General features: G+C 47.0%; 1 protein-coding gene and 2 pseudogenes across 1 annotated transcript in view; 2 read left to right on the top strand and 1 right to left on the bottom strand.

Moving 5' to 3' along the window:
* Window positions 1-5,065, top strand: part of LOC146209790 (uncharacterized) — a 42,654-nt gene extending 37,589 nt beyond the window's left edge. Inside the window, exons 4-5 of the mRNA XM_084603746.1 lie at window positions 4,380-4,466; window positions 4,711-5,065. Of these exons, the coding sequence (XP_084459872.1) occupies window positions 4,380-4,436 (57 nt within the window). The 3' untranslated portion in view covers window positions 4,437-4,466; window positions 4,711-5,065. The remainder of the gene's footprint in view (window positions 1-4,379; window positions 4,467-4,710) is intronic.
* Window positions 4,608-5,919, top strand: LOC146209789 (uncharacterized; annotated as a pseudogene).
* A 1,613-nt stretch (window positions 5,920-7,532) lies between these two features.
* On the bottom strand, window positions 7,533-17,100 carry LOC146209788 (uncharacterized; annotated as a pseudogene).
* Window positions 17,101-17,644: the final 544 nt, after the last annotated feature.

Genomic DNA, 17,644 nt, shown 5'->3' with positions numbered 1-17,644 from the left:
GACGACCTCCCGACGATCACAGAAGCTTACCTTCGACGCCGTAATTCGACGCAACGAACGGCCCGTCAGCCCGACGATCCCTGACACGCCGCACTTTGTCGACGGTGAGCTGCATTCCGCCGAAATATCGATCGTCGTTGATAACCACCACACGACTGCGCTTGTAGATACCGGCGCTGATTTTTGCGTTATGAGTCATGGCCTTGCTACCATTCTGCGAAAAGTCCTGACTCCTTGGCACGGAGCCCCGATAAAGACAGCCGGAGGGCACATCGTAATGCCGCTCGGAGTGTGCACTGCTCGCGTCGAGATTCACCACGGAACTTTCTCGTGCTGCTTTGTTGTGCTAGCAGAGTGCTCCAAGGACCTGATTCTTGGCCTTGATTTTCTTAGAGAAAACGAAGCAATCATCGACCTCCGTGACTTCATGGTGACGTTTTCACTCACCGTGCAATTTCCGACGAGTACAGACAGCACAACGACGGCTACACAGACAGGCCAGTTTTCCGAGTGTGCGACCACCATGTCACTCTGCCTCCACGCACCAGCTTGTTTGTTACAGTGCAGTGCGACAACCCCCCCCGCCTTGCAAGGCCTCGCGGAAACGAACGTGAATTTATTGTTGAGCCTACAAGTCTGCGTCGCTCGGGGGATCTTTGCCTTGAGAAATAAATGAACTGAACTGCTTTTAACGAACTTTAGTGCCGAATACCGCCATTTACCGCGAGGTACAGCTATCGCTTATTTTGACGAAGTCAGTGCGCCATCCGCCCATTGCACCCTTTCGCTGGCCAACGAGAACCCTCCCGAGAGCACTGGACATACTGTTCAAACTGACGTGAACCCAGCTTTGTCTCTTACCCAGAAACGCCGCCTTCAAGCAATTCTGGACACTTACCGTGACTGCTTTGCCGTCACTTCCAAAGTGAAGCAGACGTCAGTAACCAAACATCGAATTATAGTTGATCCCACCGAGCGCCCTATCCGTCAACACCCCTACCGAGTATCGCCGAAAGAACGAGAGGCTATTTGGGCGCAAGTTGATGAAATGCTCCTCGATGATGTCATCCAGCCGTCCACAAGTCCATGGGCCTCACCAGTTGTGCTGGTCGCTAAAAAGGACGGAGCACTCAGATTCTGCGTCGATTATAGGAGGCTTAACAAAATTACAAAAAAGGACGTCTACCCATTGCCTCGAATCGATGACTCATTCGACCGACTTCGCCACGCCCGATAATTTTCATCGCTCGATCTACGCAGTGGGTACTGGCAGATCGAAGTCGATGAACGTGATCGAGAGAAAACCGCATTCATTACTCCTGACGGACTGTACGATTTTAATGTGCTTCCATTCGGTTTGTGTTCCGCTCCCGCAACCATTCAAAGAATGATGGACACTGTCCTAGCCGGCCTGAAATGGCAGACGTGCCTCGTCTACCTTGACGACGTTGTCATTTTCTCTGCGACTTACGAAGAGCACCTCAAACGATTGACGGCCGTGCTAAATGCCATCCGCGGGGCCGGACTCTCACTAAAACCAGAAAAATGCCACTTTGCATTCAAACAGCTCAAGTTCCTGGGTCATGTCGTGAGTGCTGAGGGAATTAGCCCTGATCGTCACAGGGAGGTAATTTACAACCCTGGCGATCAGGTTTGGGTGTGGACACCTGTTCGCCAGCGGGGTCGCTCCGAGAAGCTTCTGCGCCGCTACTTCGGCCCGTACGAAGTACAACGCAAACTCAGCAACGTCACCTACGAAGTGACCCCGCAAGGAACTGTTCGCTCATCCCGACGGCAAGCACAATCGGAAGTCGTACATGTCGCCAGGATGAAGCCCTTCTACTCCCGCTAGGTCAAGCTACATGTGTTTTTTTTTTCTTTGCTTCCTTTAACTACTTGATGTGAACGCGCATCCTCGCCGACTACGGTTATCCTCGACCTCGCCACTCGGCATCGGGACGATGCCTTTCCCACCGGGAGGGGCAATGCCGCAATGTTATCGTACTGGCGCCGCCATGTGGCGAGCTCGGGAGACTGGCACGCGCTCGTCTTCTTCGCTCTCGGTGCTCGCCCGCCAGTCGGTTTCATGCCTGATCTTGCCGGTACTTTTAACCAGTTTCACTGGCTTCTGTAACAATATTTAATCCAAGCGCCAACTCGAATAATGTCCGCGCCAAACAATTTAATCCGAGTGCCAACGCAATTAATACAAGCGCCAGTGAATTTAATCCGGGTGCCAACCAATTTAATTCACATGTGAAAAATGAATGTGGTGGAGGGCTCCAAAGCATGAAACATGAATTCCAGAAATAAATAGAAATTGAGATCACATTCCAGACCATGCGATGAGTAAGCGAAGCGTTAGCTTAGGGGATGACTTTCTTCAATATTATGACAAACGCACAATTTCGGCAATGAAATACTGAAGGGTCCCAGAGCTGTGGCTTACTGGCTCTATATTCCAAGAAGACAATTTATCCCACAAAGGTGCGCACTGCTGGTTACAGAATATATACAGAATTAAAATGTCTTGGATGAAACACAATTATTTTATCACACAATTAAAAAACGTTTTAATCAACCGTATCTAATTTAGCTATAAGTAATTTCATCAGCCAAACATTACACAGCCAATGCCAAAAAGTTCCAAAGCAGACGGCAAGCTTTCCGCCTCCGTTTACTCGGTGCCGAATTGTCGTCTGTTTTTGCGCTATGCTAGGAGAATGAATGAAAGCACAGACACGTGAATTCACTATTAGAAATAGGTGTACTTTCTTTTGCAAGAAATAGAAATGTTTTCTCAAGAGCATAAAACAAAACCTGCTATAAACGCAGAAGACGAGATTTCAAAGCAGGCGGCAATCTTCGGGCCTCCGTTGTGTGTGCCGCGTTGTCGTCTGCATTTGCACGACGGAGTAGAGCTGGAAGGTGGTGGTGCGTACTCGAATATTATACGCAGGTGGCAGTCTGCGTGTTTTCATTAATTTTGCATGAACTTTAACCCGCATTATTTTCTTCCATGGAAGCTGATGAGCTAATCGGGCACCGAAAACGGGGACCGCCGTTCAAGCCTCCTGGTGCGCCAAAAAGAAAGAACAGCAAAGTCTCCGAGCATCACAGGGCCAGAATTCTCGAAGTGTCGAGGCGTGGAGGAGATGTGAAAAAATTGGCAGACCCGCTGGGCATCAATTTAAAGACGGCGAGATCCATTGCAGGGAGCGATAGAGAAGCGTTGAAGAAAGGCGGAACATCGAAGAAATTCGGAAATGAGGTAGTAACGGCTCTAAAGAATATTGTGGATAACAACCCTGCTTTCACGCTAAAGCAAATAAAGCAAGCAGTGGAAGAAGAATTGCCGGGAATCGCCATCAGCACAAGTAGCATTGATCGCCTACTGGATTCGCACGGTTACGCTATGAAGTTGATGACTCGAAGGCCGGTTGACCGCAACAGAGATGACGTGAAACGCAGCCGCAAAACATACGCGCAATGGTTGCAGTGTGAAGGACCTCGCTCGTGCAGGTTTTACATCGATGAGACCAAGTATAACATATAATGTTCAAGGAGCTTCGACCGTGCAGTGAAGGGACAGCCTGCGGTGTAGATGACTGGCACCAAAGGAGCAAACCCTAACATTCTCGCCTGCATGTCCACAAATGGTGTCATTCATTGGACGGCCGTAGACAAGGTTCACTGGGTCGTTTTCAATGAATTTTTGAGCGACATATCAGCCCGTGTTGAAAGTGAAGAACCTGGTTCTGAAGCGGTTTTTATTTTTCACAACGCTCCAGCTCACAGCCGTGCGGAACAGGCAAGCCTGGCCAGTCAGACGCACTCGATCAAGCGGCTGCCTCCTTACAGCCCGTTTTTCAACCCTATAGAGGAAGTCTTTTCGAAGTTCAAGTCGCATGTCAAAGCGGGTAGTGGCTGAAACTCCGAAGACAGTCCTTGGAGCTGTCGACTGGAGTGATGCACTGGGGTGTCCAATGGCACAGGGCTGGCGCGACGTCTTTCAGATGGAGACTCTTGCATAGGTGATCGTACCCAGCAGCTCCACTAGAATGTCATGTACAAAGTGATTGAGGATACCAAGAATAGCAAGGGGTTAGCCCAGACACAACGGCAGCGAGCAGCACAGACGCAAACGCGCAAGCGGCACTTCGTCGTCCTTTCAACTTCGTCCTCCTTCACTCAATCATGCGCCACCTGGCAATGCTAGGTGGCAGTATATATGTATAGCATGAAAGCGCTATATGCAGACATGCAAATGTTATATGATTTCGCTAGGCTGTGGAAATTGGGATTAACGTTTTCGTACTAATATTCACTGCCCGAGCTGCTTACTCATGTGTGCATGTCCATCATTCCTATCTATGCAGGTATGGAGGAGCCCTTATTTGTGGAGCTGTTGGCAGAACATGAAGATGTGCATGTAGCCACAGCGTCTCCACAAGCTGCCTGCACCAGTATGTGCGAGTATTGGATTTAGTTTCTAGAATACATGTAGCCACAGCCTCCCAGCAAGTTGCTTGCACCAGCACTTGCAATTTAGTTGCTGGAAGCTTCTTCCAGAGACTTAAATTTCCTGGCTTTGCGCTTAACAACACATGTGTAGTATTACTTGTAGTGTTTGTAGTGTACTAAAGCAGTTGGCTTGACTAGTACCCAGCCCTGTGTAATGGCCTCACTATGTTGTAATTTATTATGCAGGCTTCAAAGACCAAGGGACAATGACCGACGCAGTTGCATTATATTGCATCCCTGGAAGAGGAAAATCGGCGCCTCCGGCAGGAGTTGTCTGCTGTCAAACGCCAACTGACAAGAGCGTGTCCCGATAGAGATGCATTTCGCAATGGTAATGCATTGGTTGCCTTTTATACAGGACTACCAGACTATGATGTCCTAGAGGCAGTCTATGACTTGATCGAGCTTGATGTCAGGTACCACTGTTCGGAACTGCTTAGACAAGTTTCAAGAAATGGTGGTTTTTCTGATGTGGCTGCGGCCAAACTTGCACTTGCAGGACATTGCATACCGGTATTTTTCTTGTACCATTCCTTTTCAAGATGCTTTTAAGAACTGCTTTGCATATCTGTAATGCATGACATTTGCTAATGGCATAAATGACTTCTTAGTGTTATCTTGCAGGTTTGGAATCTCCCAGTCGACAGTGACAAGGATTATTGAAAAGTGGCTTAATGCCTCAGCTGTCTGGTACAGTAGCCAGAAAGGGGAGAGCGTCAAAGAACTATGCCCTTGGCCTTCCGGGAAATGTTCGGGGAAAAAGTGGCAGTCATTTTAGACTGCTTTGAAGTGTTTATAGACAGGTCTTCATCAATGGAGCCGCGATCTTCGACTTGGTCGTCCCATAAACACTCATATACAGTCAAGTGTTTGATTAGAATCTCCCCACAAGGCGTTATTACATATATATCGCAGGGGTGGAGTGGCTGCACCAGTGATAAGAACTTGGCAGAATCTTGCGGCATTCTTGAGAATTTTTTGCCAGGTGATTCAGTACTGGCAGACCGAGGCTTTCTAATTTCAGATGCTGTAGGCATGTGTGGAGCAAAGCTCGAAATTCCAGCCTTCACCAAAGGGAAGACGCAGTTGTCTGCATACTCTGTCGAGGCCACGCGAAGATTGGCTAACGTGAGAACACACGTTGAGCGAGGGATAGGCTTAGTCCGCAACAAATATTCGCTCCTCAAAAACACTTCCCATAGAATTCCTTGATCCAAAGGTGATTGACGGCAGGTGTGTGTGTGTGTACTCACTTGACAAAATTGTTTCTGTGTGTGCCACATTGACCAATGCATGCGACTGTTGTGCCATTTGATTGAAAGTGTGTGTCTGCTGGCACTTTCCTAAACGTTCTAAATAAAATATTTTCCATATATGTGCGCCGCACATTTACTATCCTGGGAACAGCTGTTGCTGAACTATATGTTCTGCGCACTTCACATGGGGGGCTATTCAAAGCCACCCAATGGTCATTTTCGAAAGTCCACCCAGAACAGTCATTGTATTGGCAACCTATGTGATTATTTAGGGAGACCTGTTCGCACTCTTTCTTCTGGCTTCCTCCTACTCCCCGCTCCCTTTTCATTATGCCTGATGGCAAACTTTTCGAAAAAAAAAGAATGGGTTTCCAGTGCTCATCTATTGAAATAAGTATAAGACAACTGTGCCTGCTAGCAGTGTTAATGTGGTCTGCATCATAAAATGTATCTCATTGTGTACTAGTAAAAACATTGATGCTGCAGCCATCGGGGAGAAAATAATCCACATGCAAGCCAGGTGCCTTCTGGAAACAAGTGGTAACTATAGCCAGCTGCAGTGCAGGATTGTGTTGACCCACAATATTTGTGTATTTGAAATACCTTACAGTCCCATTAGGCATTGTGTAAGGGAGACGAAAAAATCTATAGAATGCTATATATATATATGTATGCATAATTTAAGGAAACATTCAAAAATACAAAGCATGGTAATTAATATGATGATGATATGATGCGAGTGCTTTCAATCTAGTGAATTCTGCAGTACACCCCAAAAAATATTTACTTAGACAACTCGAAACCCACTGTATGTGGCTTTAAATGTGTGTACCACACAAGGGAAGCACCTTATTTCATTGTCTTGTAGCTCATGCTCATCAGCTCCATCTTTACTTTGCTCTGAATGTCTATTAAAACAGGCAGCACTACGCTATACTAACAAACTGTTAGAAGGATACAGGATTATGCAGTTACCAGCATTTCATTGCCGAAATGCATATGACAGCAAACATCAGAAAACAATTACAGTATCAGACAAAAATGTCAGACAAGAATAGCAAGGCAACTTAAGATGGAATGAGCTCCAACAGTACATTTCCGATTGTGTTGTCTGCTACGTATGTTGGAAAAAGTATGATTCCCGACTTTTTTTTTCTGTGTGGTGTTTAAACCTTTATACAAAGAGAAACTATAGCCGGAGGTACAAAAGTTTGTGTTACAACTCGGTAGCAGTGCATGCTGCTCATGCATACAAACTGTCATGCTAAAAGGTATTCCTCACTCAACTGCACAGGAACATTTGACAAACAGATGGCATGGCCAGCTCCACTCCAGTATTTGCTTATCAAACCAACCACCTACTGTATGGTCATAGCTTCGCATGCCTCAAGTAGTGAGAGTTCTATGAAAGAGCGTTAAGCAGACTTTAAATTGTAAACAGATTAATTGCATGCACAGGTAAAACTCCTTACAGCATAACCTGATGATTAAGAAGCGTATCTTGGATATGCAGCTTCTAAAATGTAATCTATGCTCACATTGAGTGTAGTTAATATTTGAAGTAGCTTGGTCGAAAACAGGCAGTTGAAATTTCCACAGCCCTCCACTATGGCATCTGTCATAGCCTGAGTAGCTTTGGGCTGTAAAATCCCATAAACCAACCCATCTTTCCTCTCTTGACCCCTGAATATAGCAAATTTTTTTAATGGAAACAACACATGGCACCCTAAAGAGCACTTCAGAATCTTGGTTTTACTTTGATGTCAGACTTTTGCACTCTCCGCAAAACAATTTGCGTGCCTTTGGCGCCCTTTTCAAATACACACAGCTGAAGTGAAACCACTTCCACGTGCAGTGTTTTCCATTGCATCTTATCATTGCCCCATGCTCAGGGTTTTGGCAATAGCAGTATTTTTCAGTATCTGCATGCTGCTCTACTGTTTTTTCTTCAGCAGGACAGCTCCAATAGCGGAAGCAAAGTTCTGGGAGAACAATTCTTTTGAAGTGCAGTATGCACTTGTCGACCATTTCACTGCAAAATTCTTCATCTATCAAGAGTCTTTCAATGAAAATGTCTTTTGTGACCAGACTACAAAATTGCAATATTTTCTTTTGCTGACAAACATCTGCATCATTACCTGATAGTAATGATGGTGCCTTTAAAAGCCTGGCGTGATTGCCATCGGGGACTAGAAATGACCGTTCACACTCGGGGATTTTGGATATCAATGAACCCTTTGCAGAGTATGGGCATTTAACTTCTAACAGGCCATCCCCGCAACAGTTGCCATGTACAAGGCCATCTGGGGTTGCTGCCAAGAAAGGCACTTCTGTACTAATATGCAGCCCTGATATCTCGCAGTGAAAGCCATGGTCGAGCGTCTGCATTGCATCCACATAATCAGCTCTACCAGATGCCTCGTGTTTCTTTCCCCAGTCCGTGGCCTGGCTGAGGAATTTGCAGTCATGAGGATAGCAAAACCGTTTCAGCAGGCTTTGAGAAGGTTTATCCAGAGCAGTTGCGCAGACAGCCCCTGCATTTGAGGCTGTCACACGGCCAGCATGAAAGTCATGCCACTTCCGAGATGCAGCTTATGCTTTTGTCTGCTTTTCTATTAAAGCAGCCACCTGCAAAAAAAAAGGCATTTTTAGATAATATCTGGCAATAGCAAAACATTGCCTGTGCCAGGCCTTCTGTTAAGCTTCATAGTTACACCTGTTCTATCAGAGATGTTGCAGCGAAGGGTTACGAATTAATCTGAACCAAGTAGAAATCATTGATATCTGTCGATGCAGCAAAAATGAATTGTTCTGGCCTTTTCTGGACACCAGTATATTTCAAGCTATTAAGACCTCTAAGTATTCTATGAGGAACTCTTTAAAAGAAGAGGGTGTGACCTCGAGCAGGCAATCAGTATTTAACATGCTGACAAAAATCATGTTTATGACTTATACCGCTGTCACACCGGCATTTCGAAGGCCCTCGAACCGACTTCCTATTGACTCGAAGGCCTTCGAAAGCTGCCACACGGGCGTTTTCAATGGCCATTAAGTCGATAGTCTATCGAGTCAACGGAACAGCTCAGAACTCTATCGAGATCTCGAAGGCCTTCGAAGATCGCGCAAGGTTGCTAGCGTTGACCCGAGGAGCGTCACGCACACACTTGCACAGCGCCTTTTACGGTACAAAAACGTTAACAAACGGTATTATTTTATATCTTTAATTTACGCGGTAAAATATTAATACCCGTAATAATTTTAAAATAGCATCGCTCTTTTTTTAGGCGTATTATTTATGTAATCTCGACTATTGTAGCATGCGCCGCCGAGAAAAACAAACAATGAAAAGCACAGGTATGAACGCCAACGCGTTAAAAAAAAAAGTTGTCCTTGAATAACAACTAAACACCTGCAGTTACTAAAAAAAGATAACAGTTATATTTTATTTTGCATTTATAAATATATTTTAGTTCTTTAAGCAAAACCGAAAGCAACGATAGTGGCGCCATAAAAGTTTGGCGCCAAGCACCAGAACTATTTCAATAGCCTTCGAGTTTTGCCGTGCAGCAGCTGCACAACTCCTTCGAGTTCGATCGCGATTGAAAATCTCGAAGGCTATCAACTCAATCGCCTTTGAAAATGACCGTGTGACTGGGGTATTACCTCAGGTTCAGTTTCAAGGCTGATTAGCAGCTTGTTACACTCCTCATCCACGTGATCCCATGCACAAGGGCAATCATTTCTCCGCAGGTTCCGAAATAGCAGGTGTGGGTACTTTGATGCCAAAGGTACGCAAGATTCAGCGAAGGGTGGTATTAAAAACAGGATGGCCGGCCGTCCTGCAGACTTGCTCAAAGCATAAAAAATTTTCGCACTTGATCTTCTCTTGGTTTCCGTGCTTTTACGCTTGCTCCTTTGTTGCTGATCTTCGCTGTTGTAAGTTTCCCAGAATCAAGGCGGCGTTTCTTCAGGCTCGACGACGCGAGGTCGATTTGCGCTACTGGGCGACACTCGAGCACGATCAGGTGCGAAGTCGCGCTGTCTGGGCATGAACGGTTGTCCCTGCAAGTCACTGCAGCCTCCAAATAAAAAAAAACACTGATCCGATGTGGGAACAGACCTCTCCCAGATCGGCCATGCATATGCAGTGCGCGTAGAGCATCTCGCCGTTGGGCCTGAGCAGCAACCACGGCAGCAGCAGCTTCTCCCTGAACGACTGCGAGTACCGGACCTGCAGCATGGTAAAAATTCTCAACAACTTAGCATAATAAAACGCGTTAAAATAAAAAAGAAAGATTTTGCCGACAACATAACAAACTATAGTTGCCTACCTTCCCAACGACGACGACGTTGTCACAGGCGAGAACTTTCACTTTGGGTTGCTGCACGGAGCCGCTCATTAGGTAGTTGTGAGCCTGCAGTGCCTTGTAGCTCTTTAACTGGTCGCGCGTCACGAAACTCGTAGCAGTTACCAAATGATCGTAAATGTTTACGCGGTCCACGGACGGGCACCCGGATATTTTTAGCCCCAGGTGCAAACGTTGCAATGGCATAGCGGACATGATCCATATCATATGGACGTGTCCTAGATTTTTAGAACCTGACCGAACAGATGAGTCCTGGGAGGCACTACTTCTCAAGCAGGACGAAAAAGGGCAACGAGAAGTCATCCGTCTTGCCCTGGGGCCGTATTACGGACCGCTCTATACGCGATGCGCAAAACGCCGACAACGCCACCTATCGCCAAAGCCGCAAAGCGTAGGCGGGCTCGGTCGGGGCGCTGTTCGTGTCAGCGTCTATGCGCGCGCGTCGTGTTTTCGTCTTTGGTCGCGGTTTAACAGATATAACGCCGCTGTCAACCTTTAGCAATGTCCGGGAAGAATTGCTGCGTAGTTGGTTTTTCGAACACACAATAAACCTTACCAGGAACTTGTTGGTATAAGTTTCAGTGATGCTTCACGAGAACGACCGGGGCCGTGAATCGCGGCTGTTCGAAGCAGAAAGCAATCAATCGCACCCAAATGACATTTGTTCAGGTTAATGTCATTTTTTCGACGCCCTGCTACACGACCAAAGCTAATGCCATTTCCAAATTATGGCAATTGTGATTGATATGAAAATATTGTAGTACCTTCAATATGTTCCCTAGCAAAAAAGGCCAATAGGGTGCGTTATTGGTTTTATAAGAATCGGTATTGGTTCTGTAGGTATTCTATGTGTTTTATCTGCATTTCTATGAGACTTATTCAGAAACTCATAAATCTTATAGACTGGTACATATTTGTCTTATAGGCAATAGTATTGGTTTCATAGGTTTATCGGTGGGTTGTATAAGAAAAGTATCAGACCAGTGCAGAAGCCCATACATCTTATAGGCTGATACATGCTTGTCTTGTAGACTACTACATATTGGTTCATGTGTCTGATAACCAGTATGCCTTTGTTTATGGGTCTTGCATGCAGGATCAGTACGTTGGAGATTTTAGGTCTTTGTCATTGTTTCCTTTTCCATCTCGGACACATCCCCAAAACTCACGCATTCATCCCGTTTATTGAGTGTTGCCGTAACGTACAATATTAGCCGCAATAACAATTGAGAACGCTGCGCGCGGTCTCAACAAACTACGTACGGTTGGAGCCGCAAGACGCGCGACGCTGTTGCTACTGGATCGCTGAATGGAGATGGGAAAGCACGCGGATATAGCACGGTTCTGTCGGGGCCCAGCTCAGTCACAATCACCTACATGTGCAGAGCAGGACGGTGAAATGGATTGAGAGGCGCGCGTCCAAGCAACTGCAACGCTGCAACCGCCGCCGAAGCGAGAGGAGTCAACATCGAGCACGCGACGAGTACGGCTCGAGCTGCCGACGCGGTAGCGCGATGCCGGCGGCGCTTCGCAGCGGAGAGGTAGGTTTCCTTTCTCTCACTCCCACTCCCGCGCAAGCGTTCCCGTGCTGGCCTCTCTCATCCTCCTTTCCACCTCTCCTCTGGGCGCGCATGCGCAGCTCCGTAGAGGCATTGGCGCTGGCGCGATCGCTGATCGGGCGGCAGTTCGGTCGGTGCCCTGTGTTTATACGTTTTCGCCGTTTTTCGGGGTGCTTCTCGAGGATATCAACGTTCCAGCGCACGTTCAGCTTTTGATCAGGTGCGTGTGCATCACTTGCAACTTCGGGCGGACGTTTATACTTTGTCAGTGTATGATGTGGCTTTGCGTTGCAGAATGCCGTTGCCTGCACGCCAACAAAGGAATTTGAATCGCGCGGTGTGATATAACGCAGCGTCGAGTTTTAAAGTTGTCGGCACGATTTCTTGAAAGTATTGATGAAACTTTTTAGCGTTAATCTGTTTTCGAATATCGTGCGCACTGTGTTTAAGTGGCAGAACCTGTGGTGAGGCGCAAGGCGGAATGTTGGTTCAGCAGCTACCTCGGCGTTCTGTAATGGCGGCGCCTCTCCTAACTGCCTCCGCATGAATACGCGCGCAATCGCGGTTGCCTGTATATGTGTGGACCGATTTTTTGAAGTCATGGTGGTGTCGCGTTCTTGAAATCGCTTATTTTTCAAGCTGTAACGCAATTTTTTATTTCTTTCAGGTGCCTTAGCATTCGAGAGACTACATCATCGGGCCGAAATCCGCAATCTTGGAATCGAGGGCTACCTGGATGGAGTCAATGTTTGGATTATGTGCCAGTATGCGTTGCCGCTGTCATTGTGGATTAAAATGTGTATACATGCACCTGCTGCGTAACTCATCCCTAGAAAATGGAACATAGCTGCCCTCTCCTTTCAGGTGTCCGGAGAGGTAAAACACCCGCAGCTACTCGATGAGACCAATATTCCATAGGGCCTACAAAACCAATAGGAAGCCTACTGGTTTTGTAGGTCTATCAGATTATTGACAGCTATGGGTGTACTAGCATTACAGACCTATCAGTTTATCAGATGCCATAGGACCGATAAAACCATAGCCTATACGACCAGTAAACAATTGACCTATAAAACCAATACTCCAGTAGACCTGTAAAACCAATCGGCTAGGATACCCATAAGACCAATACTCTGGCAGACCTATAAAACCAATATCAATAATCTGATAGGCTATTAGTTTTCTATCGGATTTTTTTGCTAGGGTTGCGAAGGGGAAGGCGCTGTAAACGAAAGCAGCCTTTAAATTGACATTCATGTCTTGCATACCTTGTAACCAACCTTTTGATTAGGGCTATCAATTACGAAGTTAGCGGCTGTGTCGGCGGCGTTTGTTTACGAAAGGGTACGGAAGGTGCGCACGTCTGCGCTCGACAGTGAAACGCGTACGAGTTTCAACAACGTACACTTTCCGCACTAAAGCAAGTGTCAAGAGCAACACGTAAAATAGGGAGTATAGTGTACTGTCTGACGGCGATTTTATAGAAACTTCGAGTATCGCCCTACGGCGCAGCATACTACAACCCAGTTGACTCCCGTACGTTTTCGCCGAATCGTTCGAAAAATGCTCGAGCTTAGCCTCATCAAAAAAGAATATCGGAAATTCGTAACGCCTGCTACATCGGATGCCGCGAGCTTACTGCCCGCGAAGGCGGCCAACGACGGTGCTCTGGCCGTGTGCAAGGCCCTAGTCGTCGCTAGGCTAAACGCCTAAACGGTTTCGCATAAAAGCCGTAGCTGGACGTGCTTTGGAAATAGTAAATTTCCTATTCATAAACTGCCTTACTATCTGTTCAATTGTCTCACAAATTGTCTTACAGTAAACGGAAGGCGTAACTTCGGCGACGCCTTAGCAGCTAGAGAACGAAACAAGGATGAGCTGCGTCAAACCGGCGGCAGCTGCTAAAAGCAGAAATTTGCTTCTATTGCTTTTGTCACTTCTTCCAAAATCTCGTTACAAAACAGCGCTCCTCAGTAACGATAATTTTTTAGATTCCTTCCTCAAAATAAGCGCCTGATATTTAAGATGGACAGAGCATGCTTTTCTGAAGGTGGCGAAAGAAATCCGTCGTGTCGGCGACTTGGCGCCAACGGACCGTGGCAGCAGAAGCGACCTGTTCCGCCTGCGCTGAGTTGGCTACGGGTTGGCTGGCAACGATGAGTGCCAGTTTTTTTTTTCTTTTTTTTTTTACGATGCTATTTGGCATATTTCACATAGATGACTAGCTGCAAACTTACAGGAGCACAGTAGTATTTAATGCAGATGGCACTTTTGTAGTTTATTTTAAGTGCATCCTCTCACCGAGTGTCTGGTGTCGACATAACACCTTTCCTCGTTGATCGCATTCGGATGAGTACCTCAAACTCGTATACCTAATGTCGTTTTCACCAAATGTCATTATATTTTCCCATGTAGTAGCAAACAAATATCATTTTGAACCAGCGTCATTCGATGGAAAATACATTAAATTTGCCGTGTAGCAGGGCTGAGTGACAACTATGTTTTCAGTGTTTTCTGCTTGTCATTGCCCCTTCCGTGAACACTTCTGGTTTAAACTTGGTCGCGTCCGCTAGCCGGAAAGATACAATACGCATTAGATTTGTGAATCGCTTAGCCAGACGATCTTTAGCGTCCATTGACATCGCACAGCACGCGGTTGCATTTTGCGTTTCGCCTCCACCCTAACGCGGGCATCACGGTCGACTTCGGTCCGAATAACTCGATCCTCCTCAGTAGCCTGAGCCACTTCGGCAGGTTATTGAACAGATATTTGCCGATGTGCGTTTTGAAACTTGCCATGCAATTACATTAAGACTAGAGCCAGTGTTCCTGTTGTCTGGCAAGATTATGAAAACATAACATGTCGCTGCACTTGCTATTCAGACTAAGGGCTCTAGAGCTTGTTATAAAGCACCTTGTAATTCTGCAGTTGGGCGCGAGGGTGACACAAATGAAATGAAGATTATACTACAATAATAATATAGGATATAAAATTTAAATCTAATATGCTCTTGGCTAATCTGTGATGATGCAGCTTTTCAGATATTGCTTCTGCTGATATCTCAATCCCTCATGAAATTATCTACCCGCTCTGCCTTTTTGACGACGGAATACGTTCAATCCATGCCGTACAGGCAGTGGTAAAGCGCAAGCATGAAAAATCTGAACTCTTATTACAGGAGCCCAATATGCGCTATTTTTCTGATGCCCAGAATGCTGGTTTGCAAGCTCGCTGGCTTTTCCTGCGGTCGCACCGGTACGAAACCGCTCGCAGTTTCGACGACGCTGCCTAGTTTATTGTAGCAATATATTGCATATAAACGAAGCAAGCGTGTACCATTAAGCAAAGAAAGATCATTGGTTCATAGGTCAAGGAATGGACGAATTATGAGCTCCACTTCGTACGCAACCTTGTTGACGCTCGTCTGCAGCAGACACTGATGCATACGGAGCCGATGTAGTTCCAGACGGCCGTGATATCGAACACATGCACACTATTATAAAGTGCGATCCCCTTGCGCACACTGTCACCGCGGAAGTGCCCGCGCGAGAAGCGCACAAACGGCAGATCGCACGCGCGCACCACTTGCACGCTTGCCGCACGAGGCCCGCCTCGGGTTCCGACGGCCGCCGCTACGCGGCTTTCAGTGGCGCCCCTATAGGCGCTGCGCATGGCGTATAATTGAGAGCGCTCTAAAACGCCCGCTCCTATTGGTCGCCGTCGCCATCTTGAAAAGTTGCGTCACGGGATGCTGCGATTGCGTCGCGGAGGCGAAAAAACAGATGACGTCGCGCACCTAATTATGCCCGTAGTTTTAGACTATTTTTGTAGAGCGCGATGAGACGGTCTAAAACGTTTTAGAGCGAGTTATAGAGCGAAAATGGCGGCGGCGTCCGCGGTGGAGTGGTGTGAGTGGTGGCTGCGGCGCTGAAGCGGCAACGCCGGCGCGAGCAACGACGAAGGGCTGTGTGTGAGAATGCGTTCTACTTGTTCGGCGAGTTGTTCCGATGCCTATTTCGACTTGAAAATGTGAAAGCGGAATGGTGGTGCGACGAATGCGCCGATGAACTGTGATGAAGCTTGCAGTCGACCGCTCTGACGGTGCGGCTGTCATGCGTGCTTCGATCTTTTTTTCTTTTTTTTTTTTTTTTTTTGCCTCCGGAGGATTTCGTCTCCACAGGTAGTCGGCCTCTCATAACTGACGGTGAGCAAGTGCGTGCGTCAAATGGCTGAACTCAACTACTGCAAAGTTGGCGCTGAAGGGTGGTTGGGCTCCGCAGTGCGCCCAAAGCAAAAGGCGGAGGCGAAGGTGACATACAGTGCAAAACGAATGAAAACGAGCGAGGTTGGTAGTGTACGCTTGCTTTTCCCCGTGCTCGTTCTAACTGAAGCATTTGTGTGTGAGACGTTCGTGTGGACATAAAAGTTTATTTTGCCTGTGCTCCGCGATCGATCTTTCTTTTGTTTCTGTTTCCTAAAGAAAAATAAAGCCCCGATTACACTGCTTTCGATATGATTTCTCCGCGCATTTAGGACCATCACACTACCTTGACATCAGACGATGCGCAAAAGCCGGCACTAGCCGTGGAATCAGCTGTTTTACTGAAAATCGCCATTTTTACGGTTTGTTTACCTCTGCCAGCGCGACCTCGCGGCAAAAGAAGCTACCCACGAGAGCGTTTAATTTCAAAACTGTAGCTGCTTTTTGATTTTTTTTATGAAATTGAACTTTAAATGCGGCTTCTTGAAAATATAAAACTTTAGTTAATTTATTCACACGCTATATCTATAAAAAAGTTAGCAAACGGCTCCTTGACGTGCGAATAAACCTGTTGCCGTGAAAATAAGCGGCCCGGGGCGGCACCCTGGCGATCATTGGTTGATTCCGATTTTCGTCACGCGTTGACGTCTCGCCGAGACGTCACGGCGTCGTCATTTTGACGTCACGCTCTATAACTTTAGAGCGAGAACCGTAATTCGGCCCCTGGTCGCTGCTAAGATCCAAGGGATCCAGGTCGACGGCTGAGGGGGAGGACATGGTTGGGACAGAGCTTCGCCTCGGATCCTCACCAACCTTTTGACGGGTGCAATAAATGTTATTTCTCTCTCTCTGGCTGTCGGGCAGTGCCAGCGGATGATGATGATAAACTCTATTTACTCCCAAAGAAGGGGAACCAGCTGAAAGACTGGTTGCACTGCTTAGAGAAGGTCAGCAGGGATCCCTTGGGACTCTGTGCGCGCAAAATGAGCTGGCGCTGTTGGGCGAGCCCGGTGGTACGCAGGAGGGACTCCCACGCATCCAGTGGATCCTCGCCACCACATTTCGCAATCTTGGCGAAGTATATGTCGCGCTCAGCGCCCGACAAGCTCCCCGTGTACTCGCTGAGTCGCATGTCTTAGCAAGCAAGACAGCCGACTCGCTTGCAAATTGTTTCAAGTCAAGCGCAACGACTGAAACGCTACCGGCACAGTGCCACAGCACTGATTGACGCTACGACGCTGCTCAACCATCAAAATGGCGGAGGCATAAAGAAACAAGCAAAATAGATGGATGGAAGGATGGATAGATGGATGGACGGGCGCACGCACGCACGGACGGATGGATGGATGGATGGATGGATGGATGGATGGATGGATGGATGGATGGATGGATGGATGGATGGATGGATGGATGGATGGATGGATGCTGAACCCTTTAAACCGGGCGGCGGCGCCACAGGCCGCCTAGCCGTGAGTAATAATATAGTTTGGACCTATTCTTGCGTTGCCTTCAGCCACCTATCAGCTACGAATAAACTTTCAACTTCAAGTTCAACCTTCGTTTGGGTAAAGTCTATTTTTCCTCCATTATCATTAAACCTCAGTGCTTTGGCTAAATCTGCCCCATTGTCTTGAACTATAGGACGGAGCCCTTTACAGGAAATTATTAAGTGTTAC

Source organism: Amblyomma maculatum, chromosome 1 (genome assembly GCF_055883805.1).
Source record: "Amblyomma maculatum isolate TAMU_Amacu chromosome 1, ASM5588380v1, whole genome shotgun sequence".
NCBI classification, from domain to species: Eukaryota; Metazoa; Arthropoda; class Arachnida; order Ixodida; family Ixodidae; genus Amblyomma; species Amblyomma maculatum.
Note: the sequence above shows the minus strand (reverse complement) of the source record. Positions and strands in the feature narration are given on the sequence as shown.